Source organism: Synchiropus splendidus, chromosome 5, assembly GCF_027744825.2.
Source record: "Synchiropus splendidus isolate RoL2022-P1 chromosome 5, RoL_Sspl_1.0, whole genome shotgun sequence".
NCBI classification, from domain to species: Eukaryota; Metazoa; Chordata; class Actinopteri; order Syngnathiformes; family Callionymidae; genus Synchiropus; species Synchiropus splendidus.
Genome location: NC_071338.1, coordinates 5756922 through 5778981, shown reverse-complemented (window position 1 = coordinate 5778981; position 22060 = coordinate 5756922). Strand labels below are relative to the sequence as shown.

General features: G+C 42.6%; 1 protein-coding gene across 3 annotated transcripts in view; it reads right to left on the bottom strand.

The window, feature by feature from the left end:
* Window positions 1-16621, bottom strand: part of kat6b (K(lysine) acetyltransferase 6B) — a 35013-nt gene extending 18392 nt beyond the window's left edge. The window contains exons 1-6 of one of the 3 annotated variants that reach the window (XM_053864519.1): window positions 16360-16621; window positions 13515-14345; window positions 5486-5594; window positions 2502-2617; window positions 2037-2118; window positions 1152-1281 (exon numbers count right to left, since the gene is read on the bottom strand). In XM_053864519.1, the coding sequence (XP_053720494.1) occupies window positions 1152-1281; window positions 2037-2118; window positions 2502-2617; window positions 5486-5594; window positions 13515-14135 (1058 nt within the window). In that variant the 5' untranslated portion in view covers window positions 14136-14345; window positions 16360-16621. Of the gene's footprint in view, window positions 1-1151; window positions 1282-2036; window positions 2119-2501; window positions 2618-5485; window positions 5595-13514; window positions 14346-15172; window positions 15355-16359 lie in introns of those variants that run through there. The other 2 variants (XM_053864518.1, XM_053864520.1) reach the window with 2 other exon arrangements.
* Between the last annotated feature and the right edge of the window lie 5439 nt (window positions 16622-22060).

The following is a 22060-nucleotide window of genomic DNA, read 5'->3' as shown; positions in this document are numbered from 1 at the left end:
CTCGCACAAAATTCACTAGCACGAAATTAGAAGGATTAAGAGGAACTTTTGATTAAGCTTGTGCAAGAAACTGTGTGAAGTTGTGGTTCCTGCACAGTTAGTTCAAGCTGAGAAATGTCAGCATTTCCACATTTAAACAATGACACGTTCATGTTTGCTTCCTCAATAGGAAGGCATCCATTTCACCAGTGCTTCTCTTAGGATGGTAAAAGCTGTTTATATAATATTAAAGTCTAACTTATTGAGATTACTATATACGCCAGACAAGGGTGCCATGACCCTTTAAACTAACTAACTAAAATAAAAACTTCATTTACCTGTTATAAGTACACAAAGCACATAACGTGCAGCACCCTCTGTCAGTGAAGTTTTGAGGTAAAATCATGAGTGATTGACAGCACTCTGCAACATCAGTGATCAGCGGAGCTCCACTCAGGACGCAGTGGAGTTGAGGAAGAGGGTGCTGCTGGATTCTATAAACATTGTACAACTAATTTCACAGTGTTTCTGCAGAGCGTGGAATGTAGCTCAAGCCTGGGCTGCATTGGTGACATTAATCCTGTGTCCGCGTCCTTGGAGCTCCACAGTTTTGAACAGCCCTGTTTAGTTAACAGCAGCAACTACGATGATCCAATGATCCCAAAAGAGAGCAATGATGTCGCGACCCACAGAAGCATTTAAGTGTCAGTAACTAATATAACAGTTGACTATTGTCGACCAGTGTTTGTAGCCTGAATTACATTAACATTCATGCAGTTCTTATCATCTTCATAGGGAGCCTACAAACTACTCCAACACGGTTTGAATGTTTGTAAAATGTTCATGGGATTTTTCTGAAAATGTGTGGAATGGATCTGCTCAGCAACATTGGTATGTATCATATAATTTACATATCACTAAATACACTGTTGACAAGGCAAAATATATGAATCCCTGGCAACATCAGCGCACCATTGCCGTCAGCAGGTCCATTTAAGAGGACACCTAAACACCAATCAAGACCACTCCTGTTGTGATTTTTTTCTTTTAAATGTGCTATGTGGAAAATTTCGATCAGTGACATTTTGTGTTTTTGAAAAAACGCTTGAATGCTAAGATTGTTCCCATGAGGGAACCAAAGTGAAAACCTACTGCACGCTTACATAACTCACATTTGTAGCTTGAGCTTAGTCCTGGGCCGTCCGATTGGCTTCGCATATCGACGTTTGATCTCATCAGCTTTCTTGTGCAGCAGTTTTTTCTCGTTCTCCTTTGGCCGGCAAACCTGGCAGACCCAGGTTCCTTAAAGGTCCAGACAAAAACAGGTGTTAGTGTTCATCATCTTAGAGGATGCATACATATGTGGACTTGGACAGGACACCAGTATAGGCATAGTGAAAAAACATCAGGTAACTTCTCTGTCTGGCAGAACAGACATTGTACAGACAGGATTGCTTAGGAAAGATATGTGTGCATGCACCAACTGCCAAAACTCCTGATGTAGTATTGCACCACCACTACAAGCCTCCCTTTCAGAAGTGTAGTGTAATCCAGAGATGGTAGATCTCCGCAGGGATGCTGGGAGAATTTGATATGCGTGCAAAGCTCCTAATAAGCAAATGCTGCCTGTGTGTGTCTTCATATGAGAGTGTGTGCGCGCGTGTGTGTTCTTGTTCTTGTGAGGACCTGTATGACTTTTTAAATTCAATTTAAACAGAGTGAGGACATTTTGGCCGGTCCTCACTTTGTTAAGCCTCATTTCGAGGGTTCAAAATAAAAAAGTTATTTATAATAGGGTTTTAGTTTTGTTAAGAGTAGGGTTAAGATTAGGTATTTGCTTTAGATAGTTAGGTTTTGGGTGAGAGGCTGAATAAAGCGTTATGTCAATGAATGTCCTCACTAATATAGGAAGACAAACTTTTGTGTGTGCTCGTGTATCCGCGTGTGTGTGTGTGTGTGTGTGAGTGACAGTAGCAAACGGTGGTGTGCGAAGAAAAGGGCTTTAGAATTGACAGCTGAGAGGGAACCTGAGAAGCCAGACAGTGTAAACACCTCACCTTTTGGCATTCTTGAAAGCGGTGGGTCACAGCATTCCATGTGAAAGCCCCGATCACATGAATCACAGAATAACATCTCATCCTAAAAAAGCAACAGTAGACATGCGTGAGGGCAGTCCTGCAGATCAACGTGCATGCACCCTTGCTATTGCCGCGCTGCCTGTGGGAATGAAAAGGCAAACTCTGCACTCCATGTAAAATGGCCATAGAAAATGAAAACACTGTTGGGCTGCACTGAAAGTGATTGGTTAGGTTAGGTAGCTTTATTTATATAAAAAAATTATTTAAAATCAATTTATTGTCAACTGTTCATGTCAACAGTCATTATGGATTAAAGGTAAAAAAAAAAAAAAACCTGCTAGCATCAGTTGTAACCCAAATCAGCTGTCACACAGACTGTAAAAACTCACTCAACACCGCAGCAGTGACGAGACAGAAACAGGACATAAACAGCTTCATACTTACAGCATTTTTGCCTTGTATTCGACAAGAGCTGCAGGTCTTGCATTCGATACACTGCCAGCGTAATCTCTTCACATTTGAGGTTAATTCCGGGGAAAACTTGAGACAGGATGGATGCCCTTCAGAGGAAATGACAGGGTTGATGAGTAATGTTGAAAAGGTCAATCGCCCCATCAGTCACCTCTGAATCTCCACACCAGGAGAAACAACGGCTGGCCATCCAACGGTCTCTACAACACTCCCACTGTCGAAACAGCCGATGATCAAACATCTGAGCTGCTAATTACAGATAATTTGATCTTAATGAGGCAGAAACAGTAGCAGCCCTCATTCTAATAGAAGCCAATTGAAGTCATGTAAAAGCTGGCCTCCTTCCTCATCCCGCTCCCCCACGGTTGTAAAACAGCTGGTTTACAGTGAGAAGACTATTGGGGTACATGGCTCCCATTATTGAAAGCCACCTCAAAGCGAGCGAGTCAAGTATGAGCTATAAAGACGACAGCAACACAACACTTCCTTGTGGCATTTGAAAGAACAGTTCAGTCACAAATGACTCCTTGGCACAGCTATTTTCAATGGAGGCTGGAGTGAAGGGGTTGAAACAATACAATTGTTCATAGAAATGCCAAGGAGAGGGAAGGAGACGCTTGATCTTAAGGCCGCCAGCTCCTCATTAGAGGAATCGGAATTGAGCAAAAATTACTCTGATTACTTCATTTGATAATAGCCACTTATAGAATATCTGCCCTTATGGAACCCACTGAGATTTGGGAGCAATTTGTATCGTTCAGCCACTTAATCATCGTGAACATTGTTCCTCCAATAAATCCCATCGAGGGACATGGAAAGTCTGCCATGAGAAACGCCTGCAGGGAGCAGCTCCTGTTCACAACAGTTGATGTGTCGTTTGAGACGTGGAAGCTCGCACCTGCTGGGAGGGTCGGTAAGATTAAGGCATTTGCTGGCCTCAGGACCCAAATGTATTATTCCTAAATGAAGTAGGAACCAAAACTTGTTGAGAAGATTTAGGAAAAAAATACATGCTTATTTCAAAATTTTACTGACTGACAGAGGCTTGATGCTTCCATTTGGAAATAGCTTGTCAAGAGCCATCAGAGTTATATACTGATTTTTATCAGAAAACCTTATAGAGTGAGCCATGCAGATTCCAGCCAGAACTTATTGACACTTATCAGGTCCTAACAGCGGGTGGCTGAACCAAGTGCGGGTGAAAAAAAGCGGAGGAATGCTATTGCACTCATGTTATGCTACACCAAAATATATGTGTCACGTTTTTGGTAAAGAGACCCAGCTTGCAGTCTCCCCGATGGTCTCTGAGTTCATTTTTGAATTCAAACTATTTTTGCTTCTTTTCCTTAACAGTATCAGTCTGAGGATGACTCTGACCAGGGGAGGCAGTAGGTGTGACACACATTAACACCAACCAAAAATCAGTGTTTGGAAAGGGCAGAAAACATGGCCATATTCAAATGAAGCCCAGAAGCGGAATATAAAAGTTCAGAAATCCATACGATATGCATGTCTTTTGTGGGAGGGACTTTATTTTCTGCATTATTCACCAAACAGCATAGATTAAATAAATAAATATATTCACAACACAATACATCACTGTCCACTACGACCAACACCAAATCTGAGACGCTCACTATCTTAAGATTCCCTGTAAACTAGCCCTACATATTATGATGAAATGAGATGAATTGATGCATACATTGACGTGACTAACACATCTTGATTTCACCATTGAACTGACTTCAAGCATCTTCAGCTAACCACCATGTTATGTTAGTCATAGTCATGTTCAGGGTTGAGGGGAGTGGATTGGAACCCTGAACCGTCTTGCTGAGTGGCAGCAGTGCTGACGCTTGCTGTGCTCACTGTGCTGCACTGCCTTGTGAACATGGAGTACAATTATCATTAACACTGGCTGGTTGGTGTTTTTTTTTTTAGTATTTAAAACAATGATGATAAGAATTATGCAAATGCACTAGTGCTGATACAGACTGCTGAAATGTAATCATGTACATACCTGTATATCATGTTGGAAAGTAGCAGTGTTACTCCCCTCAACAACAGCACTTAAAGGAGCAATCTGTAACATTTTGACCTAAATATCTTTTTGCTTTATATTAGTTAATGGATTTCACACTGAAGAGTCATATATCTACGAGTGGGACTCTTCAGCTATTACAATGTGGCAACCAGGCTCCTTTACAGCAGCATGAGGTTGTGTCACCATGGCCGAGGTGAATGTTCGTACAGATGAGTCCAGGGAGAAAAAAGAGGAACCCGACCCACTAGGAGCCCAGACGTGAGTGAACATAAGACTTACACTCAACCGAGGTCAACTCAGAAGGGCTCAGATGATTTTACCGGACTTGGAAGTCATCCCTTTTGGGCACTTGGTGAGTTATGTGGCGGAGGTATTTATGTAATACTAACACGTTAATCAATGACTGCAAGCCATTTTACTGAGCTTACAAAAGCTTATTATACAGTAGATACAGCCAGCAAAACGTGTTGGCGCTAAAATTAGCTGCAAATGGCAGCGGACGTTAGCAGCAAATGTATGCTTGAAATGATGGAGTTCAATTCCTAATGTTTAACGATAGTAAAACGTTTCTAGAATTCCCTTAGCAAATACATGGTTGGCTGTGTTGTGCATATTCCCACCTGTGATAATATTTCGTGGGGTACCAGAGACTATTTTACAACAGTTTGCAATTACACTCATTTTCCTGCATTGCCATCAAAAACAAATCTTCTTAAACTACCTAATGCTGCTTTAAATAAAAGCAAACATATCCAGGACCAGACCCAGTTCTAGCACACTGGCACGATTTTGGTTTGGACCTGACGTTTCACACATGTTGAATGGGAAGTACATGGCCAGAACATCCAGGCCAAATGGGCTCGGTGTCAAAGAGCAACAGGAATTAAATGTAAAGAGACTCGTGAGAACTTACCACTGCTCCCGCAGTCAGAGCACGACAGCAGCTCCTCGGGCCACTTGTCCCGGTTTGACTCCTTCGTTCCGAGACAGAAACTGCATATTGGGATGGGGTCAACCCGAAGCTGGGAGGGAACACAAACATTGACTGTTAATGAAGTGAAACACTTTTTCTTTTTTTCTTTTCAATAAAGCTTATGCTTCAGTGGAAATGGAGTGATGGTTGAACCACTGTCTGTGTAACTCCTTGCATGTCTCTATATGCCTGTGAAATACAAGCCAGCAGCACACAACGATAAGAAGACAAAGAATGGGTTCTCACAGACTTGACCCGAATAATAAATGAACGTCTTCCTCACAAGAAACATGTTTGAGCTCAACCTCCTTTATCCATTACATCTGAATGGCAAAGTGATCTTAGTAATCATAGTTTAAGGGCTTAATCCAATTGCTAAAACTAGCAGCGTAGACTGAAAGGATTAAGCAGCGTGTAATCAAATTACTTTAATAACAACACATGCTCTCATTGTTGTTGCCGTGATCCAGCGTAAATGTTGCAAGTCTGAGAACAAACACTCATTTAAGGGCTTACTTCTCGATAAAAAAATATGAACGGGGGCTTTAAGAAGATTGCACAGCAAAAGGGAGAGAGGAAGTAAACAGCTTCCAGTCAGTTTGAATAATCACAGTGTAAAATCACGGTCAAAGTCAGAGCAATATTTTGTTGCGCTGCCTCTAGAGGAGCATCAAATGCACTGTTGCCCGGCTCACCACTGTAGAGGAAGTTCTTAATGGAAAATAACACTCACAGGGTGTGACCATAAATAACCTACCTCATCATCAGTTTACACACTGAGGACTGCTCTATTGACTCGGAGCGCAGAAAGGCACTCTGGGGAAGCCTGGAGCTGCTGGTTTTGTGACGCACGGCAGATCTCCAACTCCTACCAAAACTCTTGACCCACAAATCTCAACTGGCCTTTAATCTGAGACAAAGTGAGCCGGCTTATGCATCAATGAATTAAAGACGGACTAAACCTCTGCATTCTTGAGAGCGCCATCTGAGAAATGACACATTCACACCGTTACTGTGGGTAACACGTCTGCGAACATGGCCTTCATAGCAGGACTGAATGCTTGTGGCAAAAACGATTGTTCATATCATAATCATGATTATTCAATGATTCAAGAGTTTGCTGTGATTGTACTTTCAACTTTTTGAATGTTGAAAAATAAAATAATCTAAACGATGCATGGAATATAAAAAAAACAGAAACTATTTTTAATAATTTATTAAATTAAATATTTATTTAATTTAATAAATAAAAGTAATATTTAACCATCATGCGTCAACGTGGCTGGGATGGTGACCCCTGGTATGGAAGTCCGGCTCACTCTCATACACTCTGTCATATAACATGCATATAAATAAAATAAATAAAGCAGTCTACAATTCTACACACGCAACATGTATATGATTGGTTCACAAAAAAACGTCATCTATGCCATTCAGTCTTCGTAATACTAAATGATTATTGTTTCCGTTCTTTTCAGCAAATCATCAAGGTTTGTGGTTGGCCTGTGTTTCAGATCCGCAGTGAAGGAAGAGTTCAAAGTCAGACGTTGAATTACCGACATATGATATGACATATTTAATCACAGTAATTTTCTGTAACAGTAAATTTTCAGGGGCATGGCAGTGTCTGACCCCATGAGCATCAAGCACAGCTTCAATGTACATTTCAGAGGCGAAATCAATAACAACCCTCCTGTCAGGCTTGGCTTGAATGCTGGTTTAATACTTGCACCTGTCTTCCCGTGTTCTCCTTGTACCACCACGATCATTAGTGCCATTCATTACCTATCAAGCTCACATCTTAATGGTTAACGAACAGATCAGACCTAGAGCTACTGTGCAATCAAGTTGTCCTCATATTGTTAAAAGCGTTCTAGTTCCAGTGTCATGTACCAGAACTCAACAGACCCTACGCTGGTAGTTAGCGCTTCTGTTTGCTTTTTGTATTTGGTGCTTGAGTTATATTGCGGTTTCATTCTGTGCGCAAGTTTTGATGTTTTTTGTTCTCTCTCTAGCCTTAGGTATGTTTTGACCACTTTGCCATTCTTTGTTCTCATCCTGCTTTGTAAAAACACAGAATTGATTCTGTATTCAGCCAGCACCAGCGGTGTGTGCATGTTGAGGTTAAAGCTGAATTGACTTCACTGTTATCAATTATGAATAATACACAAAATACATGACCAGGGCTCATCCAAGCACTTAAACATCAGAGAAGCACCTTACACGTGAGATTTTGCAGAGAGTTTTCCACTATTTTTGTCAAAGTGTAGAGAAACTTGCAATGTTAGTCCGCCCTTACCACCAGTCGAGGAGGACTCCACTGAAGTAACAAAAAACATGTATATATATATATATATATATATATATATATATATATATATATATATATATATCGCTGATCTGATCCAAGTCAGACAACTACATCTAAAATCTCATCTGGACGGCAGGGCCCTATTGAAACTCAAAGTCTCTGTGACTACTTACGTCATTGTTGAGAGTCTCTTGTGCTAGAAACCAGTTTAAAACTAAAAATCAATGACCAAAATGACGTTATTCTCTCTGAAAGCAAATATCAAAAATTGACAACAGGACAAACTGGCCCAAACCTTGACAAGTACCGGTGGGAATCTTTCACCAGCTCGCAATTACAATTTATAGGGCAACACACTTTTCAGGATTTTCAGGACGCACCCTTGAAACCGAGAGGTAAAATGAAATGCACATAAAGCGTTGTGACGTTGCCGTATTAACGCACAAAGCTGACTAGTGATGTTTGCACTGTAGCATTAGCTATGATGCTAATGTCCATGATGACTCCGTCAGTTATTTCACATGAAAAACTTTGACCTTTGGGCGATGGTTCTTGCTCTTGGTTTGCGTGATGACGCGGTTCAGGGCTGCTAATGAGCTGGAAGTCCCCAGGTAAGTGCACAGCAAAACCACTATGGAATTTAGCCATTTGTTCAACAAAGTGTATTTGTGTTCTGTTGTGTTGAATCTGTAGGTTCAAGTCATTGCTGTTGGGTCTAGTCCAGCTCTAGCCCAGTTCTTAACCTTGTTGGAGGCACCGAACCCCACCAGTTTCATATGCTCATTCACCGAACCCGTCTTTAGTAAAAAATAAAATATGACACACTAACTGCAGACTAGACTGAGGGGTGGACCTCTGCGGCGCAGGCTCCACTGAACCCCTGAGACCGACTCACCGAACCCCTAGGGTTCGATCGAACCCAGGTTAAGAACCACTGCTCTAGCCGGATAGTTGGGACTGGAAGCAAAGGTGCTCGTTTTTAAGGGTTAATGGAACAACGAATGGGCAGGGGTGAGTGAATTGGGACTTAGCCTTTTAAGCCATTCTAAACCGTAGAAAATGAGAATCGCATCGCAATAGTAATTGTTATAGTTGTAGTTGGCTGATGATGTACAGTATTTGGTATAGAAATTCAGGAGTGAGCAGCTTGAGTGGTATATGACATGCTGCATGAGTGAAAAGAAAAAAAAAATGAGACATCAGATGAAGCACTGTCGACTTTCTTGTTTATTCTAAATTAAGTTCATTACAGGAAATGATGCTGCTTGAAAGCAGTTCAGGCTGTCCTGAGTGAGGGGGTGGGGTCCTATTAGAACTCTGCTGCTGGATACACTGAGAGCTTGAGTGGTTGCATAACGCAGCAGGGGAAAAAAAAAAAATCATTCCTTGTCTTTGTTCCAGGCGAGTTTCTGTGCTGAAGCCAGAAAACACAGAACTAAAATTGTTCTTTCATTTTCTTTAAAATGCACGAAGCAACAGACAAAGACTCTTCTTTGTCTGATACTGGTGCTAAACCTGGCCTGATGATGTCATTTCACTCGAAGTATGTGGGTTTAAATGTTCCAAGAGGGAAACATTGGTTGCATATTGAGCTGTGACACCTATCGCAGCAGAGCCAGTCTCACAACAGTTCTCAGTTTCTTGGCCTGTCCACAGACACAGTCACAGTTGTGGCTGCAGCATCAAGGTGCCGTTTCCTGATTATTCACTGTGAAACTGGTGGCGAGGCAGAGTGATGTGTCTGCAGCCTAAATCGGCCCGCCGCTTCAGCTCAAGAAGTGGAGCATGAACCATTAGACCGCAGCTCATCTTAATAAGCCTCAACACACCATCTGCAAAACAAACAGGAGGTATGCAACGCTTCACATCTGCACAAGAAATCCAAAGAAACAATCAGCACAGCTTGACTTTCAAAGAGGAAGCACAAGTGCTGCCATTCTCCTGATGTCTATAGACCACATGTGTTAACGTTGAGAACTCCTGATGACGACAGCGGTAAAAAAAAAAAAAAACAACCAAAAGGTTTTAGAGTTTAAAGGCTTCATTTTTCCTTACTGGGGTAGTTCAACAAACACCAAGGGCATAAAAGCTGCTAGCAATATTCTGACCAACCATACGAACTTGCCTGGGACCGTTTGTACGGAGCACATTGTGAATAGCAGAGCTATGCACACTCGAAATATCTAGTTTCTCTTCACTTGTGCTTTTGCTGCTCACAAGACAGCCAGCCACATCCTTTAAGGTCATAAGGCTAGAGTTACATAACCTGCGACTGCATGCCACACACACAAGTGCACACACATGCACAACTTTCTGGTTATCCAAGATCTCTTGTTATGGACACTCGCAGCAACACCCAACCAAGAAAAAGAAGACAAACTCTAGAAGGCGTTGTTGCTAATCATGATCAGTCAAGCCAAAGATTACAGCCATAATTGGGGAATTCTGAGTGAAGCGCATTCCTTTTACCAACAGCACAAATTTAAAGCTCAGCTCTGTGGACAGAGGCTGATGGAGAGTTTCCAAAACGTTAACAGCCATTAAACATGAAGCTGTTACTCAACCACAGTGCTTGAGTCGCAATGCTGGACTGTGCGCTTTTATCACTTCAATGTAGCTCAAAAACATGCGAAAAGAAAATACAGGATTCATGATTAAAAAAAAATGCTCAACCTGTTTTCCAGTCAGGCTACTGCACTACTTCTTTTAGACTGTGGGGTCGACTCATTATTTTCAAACACACCACCACTCGCATTTGGAGGCTTTGAGACTGCTTTGGCTGCCCGCCCACTGGCTTCCTCAGCGCCATGACGTATGGGAAATGACGACTCCAAAACAATAGAAAAGTCTCCTTTGTGCACTCTGATCTTGTGATGCTATGGACACTGAGTAGTAGTCAGCCACAGATCACCAAGCTCACCCATGCTAATGAAGTGATCACTTTGAGCCATCGCCTCGCCATGCAGATTTGTTCAACTGCTTAAAAAACGCAGGTTACTCTGGCTACGCCAATACTGCACTTGAGAAGCTCAAACCTTGGTTGTGATGTATGGCCAGATTAATGCATAGAAGAGATCTTGCTCGTCATTCTATTTGCAGCCAAATGCGGAAATGGCACGTCCAACAGCTCTGACGTCAGGGAGGTGAGCTGGGAAAGTGTCCATTCAAGGGTTGTTTCAACCATGTCTAGACACCAGCATTTGATGCCGCACAAAAATGCCTGGACGTTCTACTACCACCCTGCTGCCCACTAGTCACTAAGCAAAAAGAGGTGTTGTTGTTTCGTGTATCGTTGGTAGGTTGGTTTGAACTAGAATGAGTTTCCCGAGTTAGTCAATGACAAGATAACTTCGCTTCTACAGGAACTGAGTTGTAGAATATACACCTCGACAGGATATTACTAGTAACAATAAAGAAATTGGATGAGGAACCTACTTTTGAGGGTAGTTTACATGGCCAGGCTGAGGAAGGTACAGGGAAATACGAAGCGATACTAGCGTGGTGCACCACCACATCTTAATTGAGAGCCGCTAAAGCATCAGAAAAATAATCTCTTTTTAAGGATGAACTCTCACATGAACAAACGTATTAAAAGGAAATGGAAATAACATATACAAATAACACATTACGCATCATGATGAGGGACATGAACATGACAGTTTTGACCATGTTATTTGCAGAAAAAAACATCTTGACTGAATGACTGAAGTCTGTTGCTTGCGGAAATCAAGTCGCACACCTGGCCGGACATGTGAAGAGACGGACTGCATGAGGACGGCTTGGATTGAACACAGATCGACTTTGCAACATTAAGGAGAGATGGACATCTGCTACTGCTTCAGCAAATAACTTACAAATTCAAGGTTCCAACTTGACTCACAATAACAGTGAGTCAAGTTGGTGGGGTGGGAGGGCAATCGATTGGTTGTCAAACACTTTGACAAACTGCTCTGTAGATCATAGCTGTGTTTGCCAGGGATGGGCAATAACTTATCGTACACAATATATCGCCAAACACAATCTTCACGATGACAATTCTGCATCTCATGATAAACACGATAAACACACGGTGCACCAGCTACATTGGACCTGCATACATGAACACGACGAGACCGTGATGATGCACCGCACTCTCCAGCTCAGCCGTGTTTGACAGCCGACACCGACGTGTGACAGTTGTGGAGAATGTTGGTTCACGACTGTCGTTTTTAACATATTTTCAATACAGGGAAGCTTTGATAATGACATTGGTTGACTCTGAGTCTCAGGATCCGTGATTGTTTTATTAGATGGAGTGGTCCTGATAGGTTTTCTGATACACGTGTCTGCCTTGGCTCATATCAACACATGCAGGTCTCCCGCTGCACTAGTGCCTCACACAGTGGTGAAAATAGTTGGATATTGGACAGACATCTGTACAATGGCGTACTCTTCCTGGTCCCGATTAGGGTTCACTGATCACGGACACACTCTCAGCAGCGCTGACGCCAAAACCCGGCATCAGTTAGGGACCATCAACAAACTCTAAAACGATTAAAGTATAAGAGAAATCTTCAATATGAAAATTAAAAGCATTTACATTTAACATTTTAGGTGAGAGAATTGTGAAAAGGTTTTTCATCACACAAGACAAAGGACAGAGTTCGTATAATGATTCCAATAAGAACATGACTAGATGATCATTTATTCACATAATTTCGAATATTTCTTCAATAGCATCTAGGAAATGTGTCCAGAAGGATCCATAGTCAATGTAAACTATTAAGACACATGAGATACAGCAGACAGACGGCTCAACTTAACCTCTAAATAAAGCTGGCAGAGCAGTCTGTCAGACACCAGCGGGTTCTACGACAAACGTGAAACATAGAACTTCTCATCTCTACACTTAGTTAACTGTTAACATAAAACAGTTTCAAGAGAGACTGTAGTGTGTCCAACACATGGAATAGAATGAAAATAATTATCGTAATCGCTGAAATTACAACATTTATCATGATAACTGTCCATATTGCACATCCCTAGTGTTTACCATGTCAAAGACTGCATTGCTTCAAATCTCAAATCTGAAAAAACAGTTTGGAATAATTGTGATTTCAATACGAATCAACATAATGGTGATCACTATTTCCCCCATAACTGCACAGCCCTAATCCTGATCCTGCAACATCAGAGGAGAAGAACTGAACTGCTTCACAACACATCCTGATGCAGCGTTCATTTTCACCGTCAGGGATTTACATCGTTTTAGAAGATGAGAAGTTTTTCAACTTCTTCCTCCATACGGTCACTAGTGCCTACAGCCAGTGTTAGCAGACACCTAATTTAATATTGAGAAAAGAGTGAGAGTCAATCATCTCATGATCATTAAATAGGAAAAGCAACCGGTGGAAGTTCACAGGACATTTCAGTCACAGACTATAATAATAAGGACGCAATGACAATGGAACCTTGGGACGTTATACCATCTGAAATGTTCAAAGGTTCCCCTAATTCCATTTCGCATATAGGTTCCAGTTTGAGTCACACTTGCATGAGTCACAACCTCAATCTCTACTGATTTGCGTGGCTCGCTCAAAAAAAAAAAATCATAATAATCACACATTGCATTACTCATAAGACATGGCCCAAAGCCTGTACGTGTGTGCTTGCACGTACCTGGTCTCGCTCATGTGGGAGGAGTGTCACTGATGTCAGAACCAAGGGGGAGAAAGTTGGACACCTGGGCACTTTTCCTTCAACACCACCACGGATAAGCTTATACCTTGGACCATTTTTCAACAGCCTGCCATGGGTCACCGACCTCTTGGCTGCCAGCCGTAGCCTCTGCCTGAAAGCAGAGTTATCGATGATTTCAGAGAGGTCCTCCTGATTCCTCAGATACCTCTCGATGTTCTTCAGAGAGGAACCGTGAGTATCATCCAGACCCTCGATGGCCCTCTTAAGTATCTTATTCCAATCAATGTAACGGAGATCGCTGGAATTCCATATAGATTCCTTGGGTGCTAGCACTGGTGCTTTTGCAGGGAGTATTGATCCAACCCTCCCGGGAGTTCCTGGGTCCTTGTAAGAAGTGCTTCCTTTATTTGTAACCTTGAGGATAGAGCCATCGTGAACACTTAATCCCAACTGCTCCAGGACTGTCTTCTTGTCCAATCCGTGCGACGTCGCCACTGCATGACAAATTCTCTCCTCTGAAGGCCTCTGCTTCTGACGTTTTATTTTCTGTATTGCTTCAAGAATCCACTCCGTGTAAAGAGGGTTAGCAAGTTTTACCATGGTTGAGCAATTACCCTCACAAAAACGTGATCCATAAAGATTCCCTTGTGCCCAGTACTGGATAGATCCACATCCTTCATGAGGTCATAGGGTGATGCTCCAAGCCATCATTCGAGGGGTTTTTTTTCAATGTGAAGAAAAGTTGGCACTAATACGTTCCTCAACTGGAGTGACCACCCACAGGTGATCTTGATCGAATCCAAAACAAACCTGAAAGAAAAGCAACAAACAGGTGAAATACCACAAGGCAGAAGATGCCCCGTAAAGGGAGTAGGCTAATTCATTTGATCCTTTTTTTGGCATGCACTTCACATTCACGACTCCTTTTAAAGCATGTGACAGAAAACAAAAATTTATTTTCATCAACATCTCTTTAACGACAGTCATGACATGGATTAGTTGAATGTCTGCTGCAGACAAACCGGTTTTGTACAAGAATAATATTAAGAGCGCAGTATATTTGAAGTATTATTTCATGTAAAAGCATTTACAAGATCAAAGCAACAATTAAAATGTAAAAATGTTATGTTGTCATATTGGAGTTGATTTCAAGCAAACCCTTGGAAAGAAACTTCGATAAAAGTGTTCCATTATAAAATAACACTTGACGTAATTCATGACGGACGTTATCATCAAAGAAAATCGCAAACTGTTTCTGTTTTATGTCTACACCTGTTCCACTACTTTAATGATCCATAACGAAACGACAGCATTGACTGTCAGGAAAAAGCAAAACAATCCTCAGCGAACAAATGACATGCCAAAAGTGTTGAAATCACCCCCGTATTTTTTGTTTTTAAATCCGTCAGTATGTCACTTCAGCCAAGGAGTTTGCGCTGGCAGACACATACATGAAGGCTCTGCATCATGAGAACTTTTGACAGTTGGAGCTGCGCAGCAACGAAGCCCGAGCTTCTTTTCCATGACAGATGAGGCATCAGTGTTGACTTCCTGACAGCTGCTCCCAGACGTCTGACACCGGCCTGCTAAACGATCGTTTACCGGAGCGAAAGCGCGGTAATAACTTGGTTACGAACCTGGAGTTGGGGTGCAGATAAATGTCAGCGCTCCGAGCGATAGCGATGTCACCTAAACAGTCGCCATTTTGTTACAATCTTGTAGTTTACATGAATCCGACATGACGCTGATTACAATCCAATGGAGTGTCATTAAAGCTCACCTCCACTAATGCGCCCTCCCCACAAACTTCAATATTGGCTGTAAAAGACCAGATCTGATCTCTGGTTTGATAAAGCACATGTCAATCTCTGTGCATTTGCCACAGGCTCATTGGCGGTGTGCGCTGTCATTCAAGAGGATGACCCCGCCTTTTAAGGTGCCCCTCGGTGATAACGCGATACGGATTACCTCTGGTTGAATAAACACCGCAACTTCGGCACTCCAACCCACGGCGGGGCGACATGATCAATCCACACGTTCATATTCACACGTACCAGCCTTCGTAATTATTATCGAGTTAGGCGGACGTTTAACCTCGACTGCAAGCATTTAACGCCGCGCCACCTTAATTGAATTCCTCCTTGAAACAGTTGGTTACACTTGAAAGTGATTTGGATCGTTTTGGGTTCTAATTGGATGTGTGCTAAGTCTCTTTTCATGTCACAGCGCCCACAACAACCGTATGAATGATGAAGCCATCGTCAGAGCCTTAAATGTTGTACGATCAGGCGTAAAATGCGTCGCCTTTTGCGCTGCTCTTTCCTCCTTTCCCCCCTGAGCGAAGCCGTAACACTCCTAATGTGTAACATTTAAACTATTTCCATCCGCGCGGACAATGACAAACATGCGGGTCGTCTGCCATCACGAAGTGCGCGTCCTTCGCGTCATATGGTTATCATATTAGCGTCCCGGTTAGGTGATGGCATGACCTCTTTATCACCATTAACTATCAAATGTCTTCAGTGAGGGAAAAAATAGTGCGCCCTGCAGGGGAAAGATGTTCATCGGGGAATACAAGTTAACATGGCAGCCGGATGAACTACACGCTTCACCGTTGCTTTTAAATAATGTAGTTGACACTCACACTCGCTCACATATCTCCGCGTGAAATAAGTAGATGCCAGACAACCATTTTGCCCGTTTTAAACACGCGAGCGGTCACGTTCCGACGCCGCGGCTGAGTGCGAAGCAAAACCAACCTCAACTTTCTGACTATCTTGTCAATAAAAAGAAAGGGTAGGATGAGCGTTTGCTGGTAGTTTACCGTCACAAGTTTGCAAGCCTCCTCGAAAGACTCTTCGTCATGACCGTGGAGACGTCGACGGGTGAGTGTGCAGCGACATATCCGTGAAATTGACGCGTTCAGACGGAGGCTGAGGATCCCGCGCCGACACATGGAGAGGACCTGATAACAACTAATTGAAAGGTTAATCTACATCGCAGCCTGTGACAAAGTGGTTCCCTCCCCCTTCTCCTTCTCCTTCTTCTTCTCCGCTGTAGACATCCCCACTTGAGTGTAGTGCAGCGGACCGTCGCCCCTTTAGAGCGCTCCTACAATCATATTGACAATTTCATACATCCCCCACCTCCTCCTCAACAACCCCCCTTTTCTTCTTCTTCTCCTCCTCTCATCAACGGGTCCAGCGTCGTTTTGAACGCCCCGTGCTTTTGCGCGATTAGTGCCGACAGTCTACAGCACATTTCATGTCATAACAGCCTCTGGTAACATCGATCCCCTGTGGGCATCTGTAACCCCCAGTGACGTGGATTAGATACCAGCCTGAATGGGATTGATTTGGACATGAATGCAAAATTACACACTTCAATGTGTGTTGCCAATTTCCTGGACAGGATTCAACCTTTCCTGGAAAAGTATTTGCAGTACACTCCATTGTACTTGGTGACCCTTTGGTTGTCGAAGTCTTCTGTGGATAGTTTTACATTCTTTACCAGAATATTTCTTCATAGATCAAATACCATGCTCATATTAACATCACCAGAGGAATTAATACTTGCAACAATTCATCTTACACATGCATGCCCATGACATGTGCCTTTACATTAAAACAAAAAAAAAACTAACCATATTTTAATACATATTTGTCAGTGCTCTTTGATATCTACATTTTTATACTTGTTCCTCTGTACACATATTTTAAAATCAAGTTATGGAAACAATATCAGTTTCCACTGTACCCTTAGGGCTGTCAATAGATTACAATTTTTAATCTCAATTAATCACACTAAAGATGTGTTAAATCGGGATAAATGGCATGAATCGATCATTTTGTATCTGTTCTAAATGTAAAGATGTTATTAGCACCAGAATGGGAAATCCAAACCAGAACATCCCGTCACAGGAGCTTCTTCCCCTCGGCGTCAGATTGATGAATTAAATTAATATTTTATTTCATTTTTGTTCATGACAGCACTTTATTCCAAAGCACTTTCCTAGTTGGTGGGATCCCCACTGACCATGGTGATAAAGATGTTTTTGATTCTGATTCAAAAAGGCTTTCCTCGCGCAGACATTTGTTTAGTCTAACAACATCACAGATATTGTCAAGAACATTCTTTAGAATAACCTCAGAGACTCTGAAAAGGCTCAACAACATGTTAAAATCATAACATTGAAAGCAATAATGGCCACTCTTGTGTTGAGTTTTTGCCATGCACTATGAGTTAACTGGGTTTTAGTGTGATTAAGTAAAATAATAATAAAAAAATGTATTGGCAGCCATTTGTGTTCAATTTGATCAGGTGCCGATGCTTAAATATTCCTCCTGTTACGACAAACTTTATGTGACACGATAACGCATGTACATTACAGAAGTTGTTTGAAATGCTCACATTTGTTAAAATGATCTTCTCACAAGTTCCATTCACATTCTAACATGTCCCTGATTCAATGAAAACAAATAATAGAAATAAATGAATGAATTAAAAATGTGGTCCTTGACATCTATTTGCATGATGATGCGTGCATCATGCCAACCTTCAACATCCTCAACTGGAAAGGAAGGAGCACATCAACTGTATGTCTTTTTAAGGGGAATGCTTTTCCTGTAATCGATAACCAGACAAATCATCACCTTGACAGGGATTGGAATGTGAAAGAAAGATCTGCTCTAACACTCCTACTGACATCACTTGTACTAAACCCAGTCTCATGCAAAGATCAACTCCAAGGAGAGAATCTTTGCTAGAAAATATCTACAGATGAAGGTGAAAACTCACAAATTCATTTGACATTCCTTTCCAAGTGGAAATATTGTTCTTCGTTCCACAATGTCTCCTTTCATTACCTTGTAAAGAGAAGGACAATGTGCTGTGGTTTCCAACTGTGATTTATTCTGGCATCTATTTTGTATGAAGAGAAAAACTAATACTATAATGATGCCTTCTGAACCGCACGCTGGCTGAACTCAAGACTAAATGCCTAATTAAACATTTCAAGTTCAACGTTCAAAAGATCATCATGAGCGTTTCTTTGGTGCGCTCTAATCTAATTAATTAGGGCCCTGTGTTCACTGCACGGTCTCCATATTTTTACTTAACTTGTGGGAGGAATCCGATATGCCCTGAAGAAAACAAACACTAGCTTGCAGTGAACAAACTCCCTGCAACTTATGGACCCTTGTTCACTTAAAACCCAGAGTTTCGACAACTTAGCTGCAGTCTACAAAGAGCGACTCTGGCCTTCAGTCTGGGGCAGATGTTGATAGATGGTGCCTGACCTAAGTACCAGACTGTTGGCAGGTCAGCTGTGGCGACCAACTCACTCCGGCAATCCTTCTGTCTCCTATAAAAAGCCAAGATCACAACCACTACATCTCTGCCCAACCTGCACAGTGTTGGCCCCACAGACAATTTCCCTTACCAGACATACCTTCTCCCACCTGGGAACCCTCGAGCAGATGCTGGTTGGATATTGTTCCATGGAGGTGCTAAACTTTGTAGCATTGTCACATGGACTGGTGTTCCCTTTTTGCATACTCCAAAATATCAGCTGTTACCATTGAGCACCTTGTCATGTTACCACCTGTTCTTGCCCTGTGTAGGCGCAGTATGGCAGCCAGCCAGAGTATGAGCACGTATGGCCTTCTTCCCACAATGCTTGCACGTTGCGTTCTCTCTGAGGCCCCACCTCACCAAGTTTTGCAGGTGTAGCAGTACCTTGTGCACAGACCTCTGCAGGGAGGTTATCTGGAAAGGTTCCAGTCTCCTGAGCCCTGCCAATGAGATTCTCCCTTTGGGAGATCCCATTTGGTCCACTTTCCCAAGTAACTAGTTCAAAAACTTAAACTCTCCCAGCTTTTTCTGTCTGCCACTACAGTACAGCTAGGCACTGCACCACTGGTGGAAGTGGAAATTTTCCAGCCCCTGTCAATCTTTGTACAAATTGCTGACATTATCTTGCAACTTCACTAAGCTTTCAGCTCTCCTTGCTCAGTCTCTGTTGTCCACCTTCTGTCTGTTCATGTTGCTGGCATCTGTGGACACCCAGAGCCTCATAAGCACCCTACATCTTACCTCCTGTAACTCCTCCACCATCCATGCAAATGGTAGCTAATGCTCACCTGACCTTATATTAGGGGCACTGTTGAAAGTCAGAAGGAGTTGAGCCATTTTGCAGATGTTTATTGACTTTCTTCTCTACTCCGTCACTGCCATTGGTATCTGTTAGGTAAGGCAGTGCAAAAGGTTCCACAAAAGGGCTGGTGTGTCCGCAGGTTTTTGTTCAAACCATTCAAGCAGCACCAGAGTGACAATCAACTAATCTGAGTCTTCACACAGATGACTGGTAAAACAATGGGCTCTAGATTGGTTGCAACAAAGATGTGCATCGCTGAGGGTGTACTGAGCTATGATTCCTGACCTTGAATGTGTCACCCTCTACGACTGACTCTGAACCAGCTCTAAACACAAAGTTCTGAAAAGCGGAAGGGTTTTTTTTGGGAGTGTTGAATGCACATGGGAAACTGATGCTAGTGACAGAGAACACACATTAGAACCGGGACGCCTCCTGCGTATCTACAGCCTTGATTCAGGCATTATTCTCTTCCTCTGATGCACTAATGCTAAAGTAGAGTTGTAGTCGCTGCAGTTGATATTTCAGCAGATGTAATCAGGGAGATAATCCTTCACCTTCTCCTACAGTGTGAACACTTTTGAGGTTCATTCACGAGAACAAGAACTGTGTTGTTTAATGGTAATTTTTGGCCACAAACGGCACATTTTCTCGGTGTATTTCCTGAGCAGTTTTGAACGCTCACCAGTCGGCCTTAAGAATGAGTGTAATTTGCTGAAATAAATCCTTCAGATGTGTTTAAAGAGGGCTGGTGTCAGAAGGGACGCAGTGATCACAACCGGCTTGTGTCTGGCTATAATAAATGCCACCCCGGGCCCCAGCAGGTCCTCGTGACTGCTGCTTGGGTCCGAGAATAATTTGAATCAGAGCATGTGCCATTGCAATCAGCCCATCCCCCCACTCAATCACTGCCAACTGCCACACTGGTGTTCACAAACACTGCTGCCCATCTGCGGGGCCAAAACAGCGGCCAGGACACACAGTTACAACTGTAAATGCACTCGCATCGAACAATCTGAATTTCAGCCTCAGTGTGAAAGCAAACACTTTTGGTCTGGGGAGAAACGCGCAGGAGACGCCGTCAGACAGGAGCATCAACAATGATGATCACTTACTGAGCAAAGCCACAGTTTACGCCACAAAGTGAGGAAAGTATATTTAGTAGTCCCGTATTGCGACAGGCTCTCTCATGACTTAATCATGGCTCCCTCTTTTCGTGTTTGTGTTTTGCCATCTGTCATCTTGAGGAGCAAATGAACCAGCTGCCACCGAATGTGATCCTGTCCAATCACCAATGTGCTCCTTTTCAAAGCACATCTGCGGCAAACCTTTAAAAATGCTGGTGGAAATAAAGTGTCACGAAGTTGTTAATAAGATTTTGGCTGTGGACTGAGGTCACCTACATGCCCCTCATTAGCATAGACGCATAAGCTGAGCCCAATTACCGGCAGCAAGTGTTGAAACGTGAGGCTAAGTCCAGTATAGATGTATTTTTGGAATAAACACAATGTCCTGCTCATGTTTCTCATATGAGGAGCAGCAAATGTTTGCTATAACAGACTTGGGGACACTCTGCGGTCAAAAGGAGAGGGGTGGGGGGCGAGCGGGAAAGGGGCCTCTCTCTGATCCTGGACCCCCCGTCACAGCACAGCTGGCGGCAAGGGAGGGATCAGGCTAATTTTCAGGTCCCTCTAATGATCGCCATGAAGAGCAGCCACTAATCCCTTAACTGAGGAAAATGATCTCCTGCTTCCCTGCTGTGCTGCTGCAGACCAGAGAGTCCAGTCAGGAACCCTGTCCTCATGGGGGCTCCAGACTGCACCTCCCCATTAATGAAGCCTTCCAAAAGCAGTTGGCAATGATGGAGACAGAACTAACTAATCAGCAAATGCAAAACTGGAGGGGTTTTTTTGTGTCTTGAGGGCTATTTTAAGAAACATGATTCCGTGGTTCCAAATGAGACCTTTTTACTTGCTGTTGCTGTTCGAGGTGCTTTCTGGTTTTACTAGCTGCTTATTGATTTATTTGTACAACAACATTCTCTCTCTGTTTGTGCACTTTTAACATTTTTGTGGAAAATGGAGAACGACATGGCAATAATATTGGCAGCTGGAATTTGAAGTGCAAGTAAAAAAGTACAAAAAATACATGTTTAACTTTTGAATGGCTGCAGTCAAATAACTACAAAGATTAGGTGGAAAAAATATTGGTTGGTGGTATTTGTATTGTTTAAACGAATGTGTTAGAATAATAAAAAAAAACCAACTTGATATTTTAAAGAGAGTAGCAAATTGCAAATCGATACTAAATATATGAAACTGTGCTTGATGTGTATGTAAGGACACAAAGGTTTGTGAGTCAGTCAAAGGCCCAG